Below are 19,017 nucleotides of genomic sequence, written 5' to 3' on the forward strand. Positions count from 1 at the left end.
TTAAACATTATTGCACAATATAGGAAAGTAAAAATGGCGGACTCAATGCCAGAAGGCATTTCTACCACACCTCACTTGCCTCACACTCATTCACACTTGACTGGGATCCAGCCTGTCTCAGTTCTGAATAATCGTCTACGCGCTTTCTAGGCACACATAGGGCCTTTTGAAGGCCTCCTAGCCTAGTCGGTATAGTGACCCTGCCTACGAAGCAGGAGGTCCCGGGTTCGAATCCTGATAAGGGCATTTATTCGTGTGTTTATCACAAATATTTGTTCCGAAGTTATGGATGTTTTCTATGTACACTGGCGTTCAAAAGTGCATGGAATTGTTTCAACCGTAATATTAAGGCATTACGGTCGACATCTATTCATGCACATTTGAACGCCACTGTACATATATAAGTATCTATATATAATTATATATTATGTATATCGTCGTCTAGTACACTACCCACAACACAAGCCTTATTTATTTATTTAAACTTTATTACACACAAAAAATTGTATACAAGGCGAACTTAATGCCAGAAGGCATTCTCTACCAGTAGTAGTTCCTTATTGAGCTTACCGTGGGACCATGGACATATATATACTTTGGAAATCATTGCGTGGGACTAGATTGATCTGTGTAAATTTGTCCTATAATTCCGTACACGGCGGGAAGAACTTGATAACTCGAGATATTCTACCGAAGAAATTTGAACTTAAAAGTAACTTGTATAAGGTTCAAATTTCTTCAATTTTTTCCCGAGAGATATCAACTTCTTCCCGCCGTGTACGGAATTACTACATATATTTATTTTATAGGGCGTAGTAACCGTTCTCAGACTGTACGTTCGTTTGCAACCACTATAAAAACTACATGTGTCAGGAACGCGCAGACCCCCGCGCACAGACGGACGCACGTGCAATTGTTATTAGCTAATCTAACGGACATTAGCGATAAAACGACACATCTGCGTACCGAGGCAATTTGCAGCCACATGTCAATAATTCGCTAGATATAGTACCTAGTAAAGTAGGTATGTACCTAAGTACTTAGGTACGTCCATGGTATAATAATATACTCCGCCTGGTACTCCATTCCCGTCTTTTCTAGTTCACCTAACTGACACGGGCTTACGTCATCATGCGACAGCGCTATATGATAATATGCGATAGCGCTATATATAGCGGCCATGTTGTTGTGACGTAGCCCCGTGTCACTCTGGGAATGGAAGACCATGTTTTATTAGACTATGGGTACGTCCTTAGGTAAGTACACTGAGAGAAAAGGATAACAAAAACACACTTAGAATTACAAAAATAAACTTAATCCGGGGACAAGGAGAGTCAACTAATAGGAACAAATTGACTTTTGCAATTTCTATTAGTTCTTGCAATTTCTATTATCTGTTTGTTGAAATTAGATTTAGGATTACTGAGCTGTTTGTAGAAATAAATAAACTTTACAGAAATAGTGAAACGTCTATAATTATTACTAAACTTCATTTTTTCCCGCAGTACAGAACTGTTTTTTAATTCCTGGCGGCTTAGCACGGTCGCGTTTTTATCCCTTGTCACCATGCCTGTCACGTTCTAACAAGTATGTAAGTGCGAAAGGGACGCGTATAGTGATAGTCGATAAAAATGGAACCGTGCTGAGCCCGAATGATTTTTCTCTCAGTGTACATTCAGAAACAACGCATCAGATGCGATCGATTATCCAAATAGAGATGATAAGGTCCTATTTCTTTACAGGCCCCGTAGACAACATGATAATCGCTAACGCCAGTGGGGAGACACTCCTGACTTCGGGAAAACTCGGCTCCGTTCGGCTCAGCATTGCTCCGACCAATTATTGGAGTTGGCACCACTTGACGTCCTTTTGCGTGCACGACCACAGATAAGATAATCACTTGAATTTTGAAAAAAACCGAAAGGGATAATGCCATACATTAGAAAGGGACAACATGATTCGACCCTGAATCGCTGTCAAACTTCGGTTTTGTAGGAACTAGGAAGTGTCCTTTCTGTATGGTAATACTATTATCTATTCTGTGACGAAACGCACTTGTCACTATCACACAAATACGGAAGAGTGATAGAGAGACACAAAGCTTTTCGTTGTCGAAGCGCAAGCGATCGTCACCTTGGCTAGGTCGCCAGTTCGCCTTCAAATGTATCTGTCCTCCTCTAACTTTGAAAATACTTATCAGCTTTTGATTGGATATTACTCGGAGTGCACCACCACCTAAAGGCCCAGTACACAATGGGCCATCGCCGGCCACTCCAAGGGACGCAGCCATGCGGTAGAATGAGATAGCAATTAGCAATATCACTTGCTCCCTCTAACGCATAAATGCGTCCCTTGGAGTGGCCGGCGATGGCCCATTGTGTACTGGGGCCTTTATAATCAGGAGCAGACCAAATCAAGGTGCGATAGTGAAGGTTTCAATAGCCTTCCAAGTTCCATTCCAAGTAATCCGCGTGAGATTGTTTATTGCCATATATTTATTTACTTTATTTGGTTCATTAAGCGCTACACCATCCCACTAACCCGGGGTTAACCGGTTAAACCTGGAGTTACTATGGTTACCAGTAAGTATAATTTGACTGGGTTAACGGTTTAACGGGTTAACCCCGGGTTGGACTTGGTGGGATGGTGCAATTGGCGCTAAAAAACTTTGCATCACAAATTGTTACAATTAACAACTAGTAGCGACATCTTTTGAAATATGGTGTCAAACTATGACGTAGGAACGGTAGGAATAACTGCAACCGGTCATGATTGTTTTGCTACTTGCCGCTAGATGGCGTAATCATTTAATTTAGATTGATTAGAATTGAAACATTTTTTTTCAATTGGTGAGTTCCTGCATAGTTCCTGGTTAATTAGGTACCTACTTTTTTAAACGGGATATTGTATAGGTATGTATGACTTTCATCGCAGAAGTTGCGGAACACGAGATCTGCCTCATTCAGCTCATTCATAACTAAATAAAATGCCTATCTCAATTATATTGTGTAACGTATCAACTATGTATCAACACAACAAGTCATAGCCGGTTTAGACTCGCGGCTCGCGGCGCGTCTCGTGCAGGGGCGTATTTACTCTAGGGCCAAGGGGGCCATGGCCCGGGGCGGCAGGCCGCAGGGGGGCGGTGAAGCCGCCTCCTCGCGGCTTTTTCTGGGCGCCTTTTATAATCAAACTTAGCTATATTTTTTATTATATTTTAATTGACATTTAAATTAATAAACAAACGAACGCTTCAAACCCCACCAATTGCTTAAAATATCTACCAACAAGTAGGTACTAAATTAAGCAACATTTTCGTTCAAGAAGTATTAGTACGGCGCAGTGCCGGATTTACCACTAGGCTGAGTAGGCTGAAGCCTAGGGCGGCAGATTTTAGGGGGCGGCAAATTTGGGTCAAAAAAATATTTTATTTGCTGTTCAGATAGGGTCGACCAGAATTTTGTCGCTCCCCTATTTATTTGTAAAATTTAAATAACAAGCATTATTTGTCGATTTTGCCGTCATGTCAAGACCCTTTATATTGAGACAGACAGACGGCCGGACGGACAACAAAGTGATCCTATATCTATATAGGTTCCGTTTTTTCCTTTTGAAGTAAGGAACCCTAAAAATTTACCTACTATTTTCTCGAAAAAATTTCGCGCTCGTTATACGCTCGCGTTTTCACTTACGTACCTACATTATTTGTGACTCATCTGACTACATTGGGCGGTTCTTGTGTCTTCGTGGTATTGAATCTCACTAAATTGTTCTGATTCCATGCCGAAACTCAGTACAGATAGAGTGCTCTCGATATCAGATACAAATACAATACTTTTCATGACTTTCCAGCACCACAGAATGAGGGATAATGGTACGGCCTGTGTAATACGCATCCCTACTACTGTCGTCTGCATAGCAATGATTATCATTGATATGCAGTAATGACAGCACAGAACCTAGTGCAACGCCAGCGGCAATGTCCACACTATCGGAGCAGCTTCCGTCTACTCGTCTAAAAAGCTAGCGATCCATTTGTATAACATAGTCCCTCCAGCAGACTCGATGACAGACCCGACCGAACTCCTTAGCACGGCTGTTAATCTACGTACAACGGAATGTGTACGATAGCGCCATGTTGCTTTTAGATGATACTGACAACTTGCCGCGCTCTGATTGGCCGATCGTCGCCTAAACGTCAGTTGTCAGTGGTTGTCGCCCATGTTTGTTGAAAACTTTGAACAGTTTAAATTATTTTCAATTGCAATAAAGTGTTGATCGAGTGAAGTTCTTGTACTTATCCTCTCCGCTTTATTTGTGATTCATCCATCACCCAGTTCTGCAAGCATTTATGCATTGTGCAAAATGTATTATCAGTGCTGTGTGTGTAAAACTCTGCGAAAGGACGCTTTTACTTTGTACCGTTTTCCTAGTACTGAGAAAAGACTCATTATGTGGTTGAAGTGTTTGGAAACAAATGGTTTTGGAAATATGTCGCCGGAGCAAGTTCGAAAAGCTTTTATTTGTGAGAAACACTTCGAACAGCGGTTTGTTTCGGCATCGACACGGCGTCTCAACGCGAAGGCTTATCCTTCGTTATTCAGTCAAGATGAGATTAACAGTGGGATCCCATCTCATGAAAATGCCGGTAAGTGTAGAAAATGATAAGAAGTGATATAATAAATCAGTCTAATCTAATTCGTATCATTTACGACCATAAAAGATAATGTCATAAACTTCTATGCAATTGATGACTCATGAATCACGGCATGGTGATTTTATTATGTGTAGGTAATACAAAGTGTTTGTTTATTCCTGTAATAAGAGCATATGTTTCTAGTAAGATAATTATTTCATGCGATCGATATTAATATCTTAACACTTGTGTGTTAATTTTAGCTTAGCATTTTTGTACTTCTTTGGGTAAAGATATCATTGGCAAGTGTTGCAGTCTTTTATTAATTATTTTATTTATATAGAAATTTCCCAATCCTAAAAAAACACCATGCAGAATTTGTAGATAAATAATACCACATTTCACTTTAGTTATTTAAAAATAATATTTTGTTATCAATTTTAGAAAACATGGATCCGCTGAAAGAACATGCATATGTTCGTAAATCACATGACGACCACACATACTGTCAACAAGTGCCTCAAAAAGGTTTGTTTAATTTTTCTGAAATGCATGATAGCCATGATAGATACTCAATTACATTTTAGGTGCAAATTAATGCCTTCTTATCAAAGACATTATTAATATTATTATGCACATATATATTTCATTAATGGTACTTAGATCTGCAAGCAATGTAAAGAATCAATTTCTTGTATTAAGGTCAGGCATGGCTAGTGTTTCCATGGGCAATATTTTTTTTTATAAAATATCACCACAAAAGTAAAAAAAAGTCAAAAGTATTTATTTGTCAAACATAAGTACAGGTCCCATATACATCACTGTATCACTATGTTGTGCCGTAAGGCATACAATTTTTCATTTATGGACTGTGACTGCATGCTGTGCGCAGTTACCATTAATTATCAAAATCATCTAACAAAAATTCACATACACTATAATTATATGTTATTAAATATTTATCATCCAAAATTATCATTTAAAAGTTAATTAAAATCTATTTATACATAATATGCTTTGTTATCTAAAAATTTAAATAACTTACTTTTGAAACTAATCATGTCATCTGTATTTCTTAGTTCAATAGGAATTTTATTAAAAAATTTGGCGCCATTTCAAATATACTTTTTCTAAATAACTCCGTTTTGGAAGGCAATGAATTTATTTTACCACTCTACCCTACCACAGTAATATTTCCAATAAGGAAACAAAACTGTCAGAGGAAGGACCTACATGCCTTACCAATATACGTACATTTTAATTACGCATGTATATAAGAAAAGCCAAAGTTATCCCATAGAAGTATTTCCGTAACTACCCATAACAAATTTGTAGCAATGTGCACTGTGTAGGTCCTTTGGAAGATATTTTATAATAATTATAAGCCCTTATTAACAATAATTTTCAACGGTTTTAATGTGTTTATTATGTATTTCTGTTTTAGCGTCTCCTGCCATTCCATCCACATCGGGGGTTAAATCAACCGCAGTGGGCCATACACCAAAACAGACTATGGGTAAGCTAAATAAATGAATATGACACTATTTCCTATGTATTTTAATATTATCACAAGTTATTAGTAAATCTTATAAAAAAAAATTAAAGTGCTATTTTATGTTACAGCCGTTTCTATAGCCACAGAACCTGTCCCGACAACTTCAGACATTGAAAAGGAGACCATGCCCGAACTATGCAGCAGCTTTATTACAGAACTTGTTGTAGCTGAGAAGGTTACAGCTTGTATTTCACCTAGTGTACAGTCACACAATGAAGGTTAGTGAATTCTTATCATTTTTACAAGCTTTTATTTACTTTCACCTGACCGTTGTCTGTGTGTAATCAAATCTTGCAAGTTAAATTTGATCCACTTACCGGTTTCCGATTGAGCTGAAATTTTACATACATATGTAAGTCGGGTGACAATGCAATATTATGGTGTCATCGAGGTGATCTGATGATGGAGACCGGAGGTGGCCATAGGAACTCCGTGATAAAACAACGAAACCTAATTGTGTTTGGGGTTCTTAGAATTGTCTCGATGAGTATTCGTTGCTTGTGGAAAAAAAAGTACAGTCGGCGATAAAAGCTTGTACCAAAAATGAAATTTTGGCCAAAAACTTATTTTGTGTTATTGTATGGCAGTGACAGTACATATAATAGTACTTAATCATTTTTAAAGCAATGGCAATATTTTATGTTATTGTATGGCAATGACAGTGTTTACATAAAATAGTACTTAAACTTAATCATTTTTAAAGCAAAGGCAATATACCTATTCCCCACTATCATTTGAAACTTTATTACAATGTGATAGAGTTCAATTTTACACAATTTCTAACACTCTTATGCCCATTATAGGGTTATCTCACTCTGTCTTTCGCGTTATGAATATGATGATAGTCACTGAGTAATGAAAAATCAAATCAAATAAATGTGTCATTCTATTTTAAGTGCTCAGAATCACGAAGTCTCTCTGTTCTAATAGGAGAAAAAAAGCCCCAAGGTTTATATTCCTATTTCGTTACCATTTTCCATACTAAGTGAATGGAAATTTAATAATTTCAGAAGTCAATTTGTGTAACTAGTAATTTTAATGAAACTAAGTTTTACCTGTTCAGGTCTCGAAATTCTTGAATAACGATCATCATGTGTAAGTCTAACTAGAGTATGCCCCGTGCGAGCCTGCTAGAACTGAGGCATGATCCATATGTGTGAGACTGATTGTTTCATAATTGTTATTTCTGTTTCAGCAGTCTTTGTAACAACTGCTGAAGCTGCAATCAAACAATCAAATGCTGAAGAGCAGCAGATTTTGCCAGAAGCAAATATTCCAGAATGTGTTGCGGTTGAGGAGGTTACCTCTACCAATTCACCAAGGGAACAGTCTCAAGTTCAAAGTTAGTATTTACCTTGACAATATTTATATTTGATATTTTAGCCGCAATTTGTACATTGTAGTACAATTAAGTATAAAGTACCTGGGAGATTGAGTTTTGCTCGGAAAACATATAAAAACGCTTTACACACTAATTCAATCGTCCTAACTGGCATCCTAACTAAACAAATGGTTCTAGTTAGTGCAGTCAGAGTCTTACTAAACGCAGTTACAAAGAACCGTGTCCCGATTTGGGCCATGGTGCGTCCATTAATGAATCGCATACTAACGGATAGGGGTTTACGAGTACATTCACGGAAAAATAGTTTCATTGTTAATCAAAGTGGGCATATGATTATAGGCAACCCAACACTGGTGGCTTAATTGCCGTTTATGTCTGAAGATTCTTCAAGGATATTGTCAAATCTTATAAAATATGTCTCCCATTTCTGTTCATAGACGTTTTATTATTGTGTTAGATGCCTTGCATACTCTTATTACCAAATAATGGGCTAATTTGGTTAATTTTTTTTAATGAGTATTTCGGAACTTATGTACGAAATATCATTTGATATTTGCCAGTCGCTTTTCGGTGAAGGAAAAACATCGTGAGGAAACCGGACTAATCCCAATAAGGCCTAGTTTCCCCTCTGGGTTGGAAGGTCAGATGGCAGTCGCTTTCGTAAAAACTAGTGCCTACGTCAAATCATGGGATTAGTTGTCAAGCGGACCCCAGGCTCCCATGAGCCGTGGCAAAATGCCGGGATAACGCGAGGAAGAAGGAGAATGCGCTAATTTGGCCCGGTAGCAACGAAATCATACCGTATACCCAAAAGAAGGGGAGAGGGGAAATAGTCGGCTCCCCAGGTCTAATCTATGCTATATTTCTTCATTTTATTAGCAATAAGGGCAAGTTATATATCATTTTTGTATAATTTAGAGACGAGGAATTCATTTTTGAAATAATCGTTATACCTTTTCATACAAATAAACTGAATTTTGCACAAAAAATGAATATTATATGTATTTTTAGGACAATTTTGGCCTTTACAATCACAGTGTAGTGATTTATACTAAATAAAATATTGGACAATTTAGCTCATTTATTCCTCATTCTAAAAAGTATCACTTTATAATAGGCACTCATATATTTTTTGTGAATAATAATTTGTAGCGCGCGGCGGTAACGATTTCCATTTAAATTGAATTATGGCCAAAGTCAAACATTTTAAAATGTTAAAAAAAAACTGAATCTGTCATTTGAAAAGTATGAATACAATGTTTCAATATTTTACAGATAAATTACATAGGCCAAGCAATAAGAAGGTATAGAGGGAAATGCTAGGAACACAATTTTTGACTCCGTAACTTTGTTTGGACTAGTTAGGAGGTGAACATATCAAAAGTCCCCGGCCGTAGCCCCGGTGCTGGGGGTAGAGGGGGAAAAGAAGGTCTCATTTTTCGGTTTTTCACTTATATCTTGGAAACTTTGCGTCTTAGCGACATGACTACTAAGACAAACTAAAAGCTGATAATTCTTTTTACAAGTTTTATTAAGTCAAGTTTTTCGATATCTTAAATAGTTTTTGAGATATCCGCTCTTGAAAGTTTATTTTAGGGCTTTCAATTTTATCTTGATATCTACATTAGTGAAGCTGATAGGCCGTGTTTGGTATCATTTGTTTGGGGGGGGATGTCGCTAAGACGCAAAGTTTCCAAGATATCAGTGAAAAACCGAAAAATTAGACCTGCTTACCCCCCTCTACCCCCCAGCACCGGGGCTACAGCCGGGGACTTTTGATATGTTCACCTCCCAACTAGTCTAAACAAAGTTACGGAGCCAAAAATTGTGTTCCTAGCATTTCGATATAGGCTATGCACTATATCTAATGATATATAAGTTACTTCGGGACGCGACATGGCCCAGAACCCATACTATCCGGAATACGGTTCTTTACGATTTAGGAAGGATTTTGGATTAAGTAAGTGTTAGTGTCCGACCGAAACATGTTTTTTTGCCGAAACCGAATGTTCGGCTTTGGCTCTAGTTTCGGCCGAAACCGAAACCGAAACCGAAACCGAACCTTTTGTAGACTTGTTAAAATCGTTAAAAAAATGTCATAAAACCGCTTTTACACACATATTATGGAGCTGTCAACACCCAATGTCCTTGAAATTGACGTTACTTTAGCAGTTTTTTAAGAAAATTACTAGAGTTAGACCAAGATGATTCTGCAACGATTTTGACAACACACGCAGTGCAAGTGTTATTATAAACGTCAAAACTTCTATGAAATTATTACGTATAAATAACATTTGCACTAGTTGCACTGCGTATGCTATCAAAATAATTGCAGAATTTTCTTAGTCTAACTCTATTCATTCACCAGTCAAGTAAACATGTAGATACAGGGTCAACCAAAACAAAAACGCGAGCGCAGCGAGCGCGAAATTTTTTGTTAAAATATCGCAAGGCCGGGTACCGATCTTCACCTGGGCCTAAAAGTCCGAAGTACCCCAGTGAGGCGAACTTTCATGCGAAGTCAAAGCCGTGCTTCAGGGTTCAGGATAAGTAGTTGAGCACAAACTCCAACCAACGTCCATTGTATTAAAAAGCGAGATATTTCCTTGAGCGCTGGTGGCCTAGCGGTAAGAGCGTGCGACTTTCAATCCGAAGGTCGCAGGTATAAACCCCGGCTCGTACCAATGAGTTTTTCGGAACTTATAGGTATACGAAATATCATTTGATATTTACTATTTGCTTTTCGGTGAAGGAAAAACATCGTGAGGAAGCCGGACTAGTAGTAGTAGTAGTACTAGTAGTAGTAGTAAACTCTTACGTACTACTACTAGTCCCGATAAGGCCTAGTTTACTCTCTGGGTTCGAAGGTCAGTCTGATGGCAGTCGCTTTCGTAAAAACTAGTGCCTACGCCAATTCTTGGGATTAGTTGTCAATTGGACCCCAGGCTCCCATGAGCCGTGGCAAAAATTCCGGGATTACGCGAGGAAGATGATGAGTTTTCTTATTATTCCTTTGCCCAGGCCCAGTAACATGCGACAGTGCTATTTCATTTACTCCGATACAATTAGACAGTGTGCGTGCTATAGGTATTAACAGCCTCTTAAGACTGCGTCTAGTGGCGCCCTCATTAGTAGAATTGTTTTGATAATAAACCAATTAATTACTGTACCTATACATGAATCAGTATATTATGTAGGTACATATTAATATTGTTGTCCTACTTATTCCCCAACTTTTGGTCTTTGTCACATAGTTTAGTTTCATAGTACGAAGTACCATTTCGTAAGTTTCGGCCCGGCCGAAAGGTTCGGCCGTTTTTTGGCCGAAACCGAAACTACAGCCGAAACATGATTTTTTGGCCGAAACTGGCCGAAACCGAAACCGAAACCGAACCTTCGGTCGGACACTAGTAAGTGTCCACATAAAAATTTCCTAAATTAAATTAAATGCTTATATTTTTCAGGTGTTGTTGAAGTTAAAGTTCAAAGTGCGAAAAGGCCACAGAAGCAGAGGAAACGATTGATTGGGAAATTAATGAACCTGACACCAACGGGCCGAATGATATACGACGAATATAAAAAATCTAAACGTCAGGCAGATTTTTACCACAGGGCTAAGAGGGCCTTGAAATTCAACAAAGAGAAATCCTTTCAAGAATTGACAAAAGACATGAATCCGTATGCGAAAACTATTTTGAAAATGCAAATCAACCTTTGCAATAAAAATAAGAAAGGGCGTCGATTTTCATTGGAAGAAAAACTAATAGCACTGTCGATAATGAAACAAAGCCCTAAGTGCTATAGGTTCCTGCACAAAATTTTTATCCTGCCGTCGCGATCGACTCTAAATAAAATGGTTGCAGGACTTAAGATCGAGTCTGGGATTTGTCCTCAAGTATTTGAAGTAATAAGAAGAGAGGTATGTATCTACGTCATAAAATCTTAGGATCTACATTAAGTAATTGATAACTGAGTTAAACAATATCATGAAATCATAATTTTTAATAAAAAATACATTGCGAAGATTGTAAAAAAAAAACTAAAGCAAAAAAGGCATATTAAATTTGAACTTTCGTATTTTGATCACATATTAAAACAGTTAAGACCTGGTCTTACGCGAATTTATTGTGTAACCTTAATTTCCGACGTTTCGACACAGGTTTCAGTGGTCGTGGTCGCAGCTAACTGATGTCCTAGTAAAAAAAAATCGCGTTGGACCCGGTTTTAAATATATTTTAATAAAAGGAATATTGTTTTCATTTTGTTGAAAATTATAGAGTTTCATTGTTGACCGAAGCGAAGCGAAGGTCTACGTTTTGACTCGGGCATTTTGCTTTCGTATGTCCGGATGTTCTCCTCTACAGGTCGCAATTCTTAACCGATTCTCGTGAAATTTTGTGACCGAATTTTATGACTAAATACATTTTTTTTGTCAATCCGGTTTTTAGAAATTTTTAAAAATGGCGGAGTCGTGATACCTGGCGCCTAAACAAATAGTCGTATCGATATCATAAGACTTTTTTCTTTTTGAAACATGTTTACAGAGTTAATAGCAAAAAATGCAGAAAAAAATTATCGCTGGTTTAGTCGGTATTTAGATATTTAATTTTAACTAATTTTAATTTGAGAAGGAGTAGCTAAATTTCGTCAACCCATCTAAGAACTATTTGGCTCAGTTTGTAAACGTTCGCTTTTTCTGTTTGTACAGAGGGTCTGGGTTCGATCCCCAGTAATTGTATGCTGGGATATTATAACTTTTTGTATTTTTTTACACATAAATTTCGTATTGTTTTTCTTTAATTTACTATACACCGTGTTTTTATTGAATTCCGTTAACTTCGGGGTATAGTTAAGTACGTTTATAAGAACTAAATGGCATAGTTAATTTTCAAAAAAAAAATTTTTTTTTTGTTTTCTTTTTTGTTTTTTTTTTTGTTTAAAAAGTAATTAAATGTAGCATATAGCGTTGTTGTAACACGGGCATTACATTTAACTCAACCAAACAATTGAAATCTGTGACATATCAATGTCATTTCGTACCTCAATCGACCGAGATTGTACTTAAGTTTAGTAGCAAATGTATGAACTCATTCTAAACACTAATCAATATGTAAGCCGGCCCTAAGGCAAGTGTACACGCTTGTAGAGGCCTTATAGTAAAAAAATAAATTATGGATTATCTCCGAAATGGACTTAATTAGAACATCGGTGTCTTTGAGAAAGTTACTTGATTTAAGCTCAGGAATGCACCCTTGAAATTAACGGAAATAAAAAAAAACACGGTGTATTTAAAGCTCTTAGCACCATGTTATTTCAAGCTCTGCTCGCGAGGTCTACAGCTCACAGAGCCACTAGTAATAATTGTAATTTAAAAGGGACCTTGACCCGCGCTGTGAGTCATTCTTGGCTGTCCATCGAAATTGAACGCAGCAAGTGTGATAGGTACCTTTTCACTGGCGGTTTATTTAGTAGTTTCATATTGTGTTGAATTTTAGATTTATTAAGGGATCTTAGATATAATTTAGTTTTATTTATATATATACATTTAGTTAAATGTTTTTAACGCTTATCTATGTATTTAAATTTCAGACCGAAAAATGGAGCTACAAAAAAAAACTGTGTTCAGTCATATTTGACGAAATGTCTTTAGAGGCTGGCTTGTCTTATGACAAAAACAAAGATAAAATTAATGGGTTAGTAGAGCTTGGCGAGAGAAAAAATGATTTCGCTGATCATGCCCTCGTGTTTATGTTGAGAGGAGCTGTCCACAAGTGGCAGCAGCCAATAGCCTTTTATTTTTGCCAAGGCGCTACTAAAGGCACAGAATTAAAAAGTATACTCGTGGATATTATCACAGCGGTTGTAGGATGCGGGTTAAAGCCGATATCCCTTATTTGCGACCAAGGGTCAGCTTTCCAAGCGGCTCTAAATTGCCTGAAGGCTGACACAGCGCGTGACCAATTACTGACAAATCAGGAACCAGGTTAGTAGTACTTATAGGTTTAATAACACTTTGAATTGATGTATGTTAAATAATTCTTCAAGGCTTAATTTTTTTTACCATAGCGCGGGGCAGATCATTGCAAAGCCATCGTAAAACAGTTGTAACTCGAAAATAGAATAAGATATTTCAAAGGTGTGATATTTGAAGTGTTTTTTTAATTTTCTGTGTTTTTTTTAGATGGCACAGTAACAATAAACGAAGTCAAACTGATGGTTATATTCGACCCTCCTCATCTTATTAAAGGATTGAGAAATAATTTTTTGAATAAAGACATTTCCTTTGAAGGAAAATTATCCACATGGAGAGACATCGTGGATGTATACGAAACGGACTGCAATAATATGGAAACAAGAATGCTGCATAAGTTAAATGACCAGCATGTGATACCTGAAAAAATTAAAAAGATGAAGGTTGGTGCCGATTTTTACTAAGACTGCGCAGAGCGTCAAGTGACGCCCTCATTAGGGGGTTTGTGTTTTCTAATAAACCAATTAATTTCTGTATAAATAAGTATATATTAGTGTTGTCCTACTTATCCCACAATAATTAATCTGTGATATAGTTTTATATGTTACTTACTTTTGACTTCATCACTTGAACGGAAAAAAGTGGCCACCATTTGCCATTTAGATGATGTAGCAAAATAAAGCTATGAGACAATAATGATTATAATGAACAAAAGTTGGTGAAATCAATAGGGCTACAATTTTAATATATATACTTACACTTACTGGATTATAGACAAATGGATTGGTTTATTAGAAAACACAATAATGAGGGCGTCACTGACTCACTTGACAGTCGATACCCTCTCAATGTGTGAAATCTAGTATAACTAAAGATTTTCTTATACAATCAACTAGCATATGCTTTACCTATGTACTGTAGTAAATGGTTCCGTCCTTATAATCAGCCTATAGATGCATTGAGAATGTTATGACCAGTTGGAATATTTTAATGATTTTATATCCTAATACTCAAGTAATTTATACTACATTCACATTGCTGCATTTTATCCGCTAAAATATAGTTTGGTTATTGGTATTTTAATATATTAACGATATATTACATATTGAGTACTGAAATATATATTTCTTTTCAGGTCAAGAACTGTGTAAAAGTATTTAGTTACACACTGTCTTCGGCTCTATCTTACACAGCCAACTTCTGTAAGTAATTAATTTTTCTCCTTTTCACTAACATAAATAGTTAGGTACCCATTTGTAGAATGCAAGAGTAAAAATATAGTTATACTGGGTGTGGCCTGTAACATGAGCAAATAATTAAAACATAGACTCTACTCCTTAAACGGTGACACTTTTGTTCAACAACTTTTAAAAATTATGAAGTATTTTGACTCCCTATTTTTCATACAAAATAAATATTATCTTCAATGGACGCCATCGCCGCGCCATATCATTGTGATAGACGTTGCTTGTCACGCCTTAAACATAACAAAATTCGCAATACATTGCGTCTTAGAATAAACTTTAAAGTGTATTAGAAATCAAACCACAAGTTATTTTTTAAAGTCGCTGAACAAATGTTGGTCAGTATGAGGAGTACAGCCTACAGTTTAATTTTTTGCTCATATTACAGGCCACACCCGGTATATAGGTACATATCTAGATTAATATCCGGTAGACCGAGAAGACTCAGAACACGAATCCCTACTTATATTATATGCGAAAATATTTGTCTGTCTGTTGCTATAAAGTGCTGCAGGGAATGAAATGAAATTTATGAAGATAGAACAATAGGTATAGATAGTGAATACTATTGATGATAAAGTACCTACTTGAACTTCACAAATCTATTATGCATAAAATAAACAAATATGGTCATTTTCTTGTTTTTAGCTCACTATGCGGACGGCAGACCTGTGAGTGAAACATTAAGAAACACTGCTGAAACAGTTTTGTTCTTTGATAAATTGTTTGATAGCATCAACGGATCAGCAACCTATTCACAAAAGAAAGGAAAAGAGCTACGCTGTGCAGTGACAGAAAAATCTAAGCACCATGAATTTTGGCCGGAGAGCATCGAGAAACTGGAAAAAATTAAATATGTAGATTCCAAGGGAAATCCGAAATCCGTGCCTTCCTTAAAAAACTTTATTGCCACGGTAAAAACATTCATGAAGCTGTGGCAGTTTTTTAAGAGCAAAAATATGACAATAATGCGCCCAAGGTTCTTCAATTCAGATCCAATTGAAAACTTCTTTGGCCAAGTCAGGGCCTATAATTATAGGAACAACGACCCCAACTGCCACAGTTTCAAGAACACCTTTAAATCATTATTGATTACTAGAATGATAAAGTTTCATGGTGACGCTTATAATTGTGAGGATGACTCGGCAGACCAAATAATTAATTTAAAATCATTATTTGAAGATAGTGAAACTGCTAGGGTCGAGCCGGGTCATCCCAAAGTAGGAGATGTAGAAGATACTGTAGAAGAGGCCCAACGGGAGCAACTAAATGTTCTCCATTCGCGAGCGTACACTGCTGGATGGGTGGTAACAAAAACAATGCAGAAATATAATAATCAATGTGACAGTTGCAGAAAAAGCCTTACTACTAAAGAAGGCGCAATCCACAAATGGATTCATCAAAGAGAGTATGATGCCGCCACGAAACGCCTTACTTACCCATCCAGAGGTGCTGTTCGGTGTTTCGGTACAATTATTAAAGAAACAAACGGATTCTTGGAACACCGAGCCCATGAATTAAATCTGACGGCCAAAATTATGGAAAAAATTTTGTTCAACAATCCATTTAGTTTCTTTAAATGTACCACACACCGTGAAATTTTGTCATATTTTATTTCCGTGACAGTAAAGTTCTCGATTACAAATTGGTGCAATAACATTAATAAAATATTAAAAGGAACGGATATTGTGCGGATAAAAAACCGCACTTTGCCTGCGATGCAGCAGAAAGCTTTTTTAAAATATAAGAAAAGACTGAGGAATAAATCGTTTAATAAATAAAATTGTGTTTTATTTAAATTATTGCGACAAGTGTAGTTCCCGGCATTTAAATTGAACACTGACTCAATTTTACTGTATAAGTCGGTGTTCAATTTAAATGCCGGGAACTATATCAATTATAAGTATTAATTTCCTAAGGAGGAGGGGCGGGGGGGGGGGGCTGGTCACGCAAGGTTGGCTGTATACGTTACGTCCTTTGCTACGCATCAATTCAAAATTTAAAAAAAAGAAACGTCATACATGACTAGGAGTACAGATAAAATATACTTGTCTAACGTACATAGTCTTTGTTCCCGAGTTGGCGGTCTGATCTCTTTGTAGTCTGTGCTCCTTAGCTATATCCAGCCTGACTGCCAATGCCTCACCTTGATTCTCAATGGCCACAACCCAGCAGTACCCACCGGTCACTGATCAGATCAGGCAAATATAACGAGGTCGCATCGTCATTGAGTGACAAAAACGGCCCATATAAATCTGTATCTAGAATTGTGACATTAGTGACGTCACCTTTCTGCACTCAAAAGAATAAATTGCTGCACTTAAATTACGACAGCGTCATTGATGATTTTGTCAACCAATTTGTACATAGGAAGACAATGTAAATGCTTATGTGAGTAAATGGTAAATGTTTAGTTTTTTTTTTATTTCACACCCCAAAGGTACTTGTTGCAGGTTTTTTTTCTTAAATAAAATACTTTATCGTCACTGATGAAGGGGGGCGGCAAATCAAAATGGCCCGGGGCGCCAAATTTGTAAATACGCCGCTGGTCTCGTGCTCCTAGTGAGTATTATATTCTTTGGTCTCGTGGCTCGCCTCGACACACTCGCGTTCGGCTTGTCATTCGGTTATAAACCTTATGCCGTGCCGTTAGTGTTTAAATTATATTAGCTCGACGAACTTACGAGCCACTAGACGAACCACGAGCCCACCGCTTACACTCGCGTCTCGTGGCGCGGCTCGCGGCTCGTCTCGTGGCTCGCGTCGCGCGAGAATGTAAATCGCTTGTCATGTCTGCCAAGGACACTACGTCACGTTTATCTCTATAAGTCTATACCTAACAATTTTAATTTCAGATCTCACAACTAAGAACTTGGATAATTTTGCGTCAGTAGGATCTACTTATTTATATAGTAGATACGTACAGATAATACACAGTTATAAATACGACTAACATACACCATATACACATACACAACCTAAAGAAGTTAACTAGCGGTAACGACAATAGTTATCTCACATTTTTATTTTATATCTGTGAGCATTCTGTGATGGTAGAAGAGCCGGCCGCAAAATTTCTAACCGACTTGATACCACGATGAAATGCACAATGGTTTCCCAGAAAAGTTATGCTAAGTCCGAATTCGATAGTCTGCCACGGCGGAACTTGCCGAAAGTACGAAAAAGAAGGCCACTTCCGGTGCGAAAAAAGGGGCTGATTTAACCCATCTGATACCGAGATAGTAGTTATGGCAGCAGTTAGAAATTTACATGTAGACACAGAAAAGCGAAGTCTGCCACTATTTTTTTTGCCGGAAGTGCTTGGCAGACGCTCTCAAAGGTGACCATCGGGACCCCTAAATTAACCCATCTGATACCACCATGAAACCAATGCCAGTCGGTAGGTATGAACTCTCATGTCAGGAATATATAAGTCTGCCAAGGCTTTTCCTGCCGAAACACCATGGCAGACGAGATTATGTAAGCAAGATCGCCATCGGTTACCCTACACTAACCCATCTGATACCACCATGAAACCAATTCCATTCGGTAGGTATGAACCCCCATTTTAGGAATATATAAGTCTGCCAAGGTTTTTCCTGCCGAAACACCTTGGCAGACGAGATTATAAGCAAGATGACCATCGGTTACCGTACACTAACCCATCTGATACCGCCATGAAACCAATTCCAGTCGGTAGGTATGAACCCTCATTTCATGAATATATAAGTCTGCCAAGGCTTTTCCTGCCGAAACACCTTGGCAGACGAGATTATGTTAGCAAGGTGTACATCAGTTACCCTACATTAACCCATCTGATACCTCCATGAAACCAATTCCAGTCGGTAGGTATGAACCCTCATTTCGGAAATTTTTAAGTCTGCCAAGGCCTTTCCTGCCGAAACTCCTTGACAGACGAGATTATGTAAGCAACATCCGCATCCGTGGGACCGGTATACGTGATTACTGTAGGCTTATTTATTACTTTATGCTTTTATATATTTGTATATTATTATGTTATTAATGAAATATATTTATAATTTATTAAACCTATACCTAATACATTGGGAATTCATTACCTGCTTACGGCAGTAGTAGGGAGTAGTGGGTGAGTTCTGGCTCACTTAGCCAGGCCAACAGTCCCTCCCCCTTTTTTTCCCTTGTTGAGGCCCTGCAACCTTACCTTGAACCCAACCTAATGTCATTGTAGCTCGAATCTAACCTAATCTATTTTTATTGCTTTTAGAAAATATTCTAATAACAATTATC

At 37.5% G+C, this 19,017-nt stretch overlaps 3 protein-coding genes across 5 annotated transcripts in view; 2 read left to right on the forward strand and 1 right to left on the reverse strand.

Annotated features, from left to right (window-relative positions):
• The window catches only part of LOC134797772 (mitochondrial coenzyme A diphosphatase NUDT8), a 290,972-nt gene that overhangs the window by 126,429 nt on the left and 145,526 nt on the right, over window positions 1-19,017 (reverse strand). The window lies entirely within an intron of this gene.
• LOC134797287 (uncharacterized) lies at window positions 4,128-11,551 on the forward strand. 2 transcript variants are annotated; one of them, XM_063769514.1, is made up of 6 exons: window positions 4,128-4,648; window positions 5,081-5,164; window positions 6,081-6,152; window positions 6,260-6,409; window positions 7,387-7,533; window positions 10,998-11,551. In XM_063769514.1, exons 1-6 carry the CDS (start codon window positions 4,366-4,368, stop codon window positions 11,477-11,479), a joined length of 1,218 nt encoding a protein of 405 aa, XP_063625584.1. In that variant the 5' UTR covers window positions 4,128-4,365; the 3' UTR covers window positions 11,480-11,551. The 2 variants fall into 2 exon arrangements, with proteins under 2 accessions (XP_063625584.1, XP_063625585.1); XM_063769515.1 differs by having other exon boundaries at window positions 7,390-7,533.
• Window positions 11,766-16,597, forward strand: LOC134797289 (uncharacterized). 2 transcript variants are annotated; one of them, XM_063769516.1, is made up of 4 exons: window positions 11,770-13,516; window positions 13,715-13,947; window positions 14,640-14,706; window positions 15,397-16,597. In XM_063769516.1, exons 1-4 carry the CDS (start codon window positions 13,087-13,089, stop codon window positions 16,527-16,529), a joined length of 1,863 nt encoding a protein of 620 aa, XP_063625586.1. In that variant the 5' UTR covers window positions 11,770-13,086; the 3' UTR covers window positions 16,530-16,597. The 2 variants fall into 2 exon arrangements, with proteins under 2 accessions (XP_063625587.1, XP_063625586.1); XM_063769517.1 differs by lacking the exon at window positions 15,397-16,597 and having other exon boundaries at window positions 11,766-13,516; window positions 14,640-14,714.

The sequence above is a fragment of the Cydia splendana genome, chromosome 15, assembly GCF_910591565.1.
Source record: "Cydia splendana chromosome 15, ilCydSple1.2, whole genome shotgun sequence".
Taxonomy (NCBI): Eukaryota; Metazoa; Arthropoda; class Insecta; order Lepidoptera; family Tortricidae; genus Cydia; species Cydia splendana.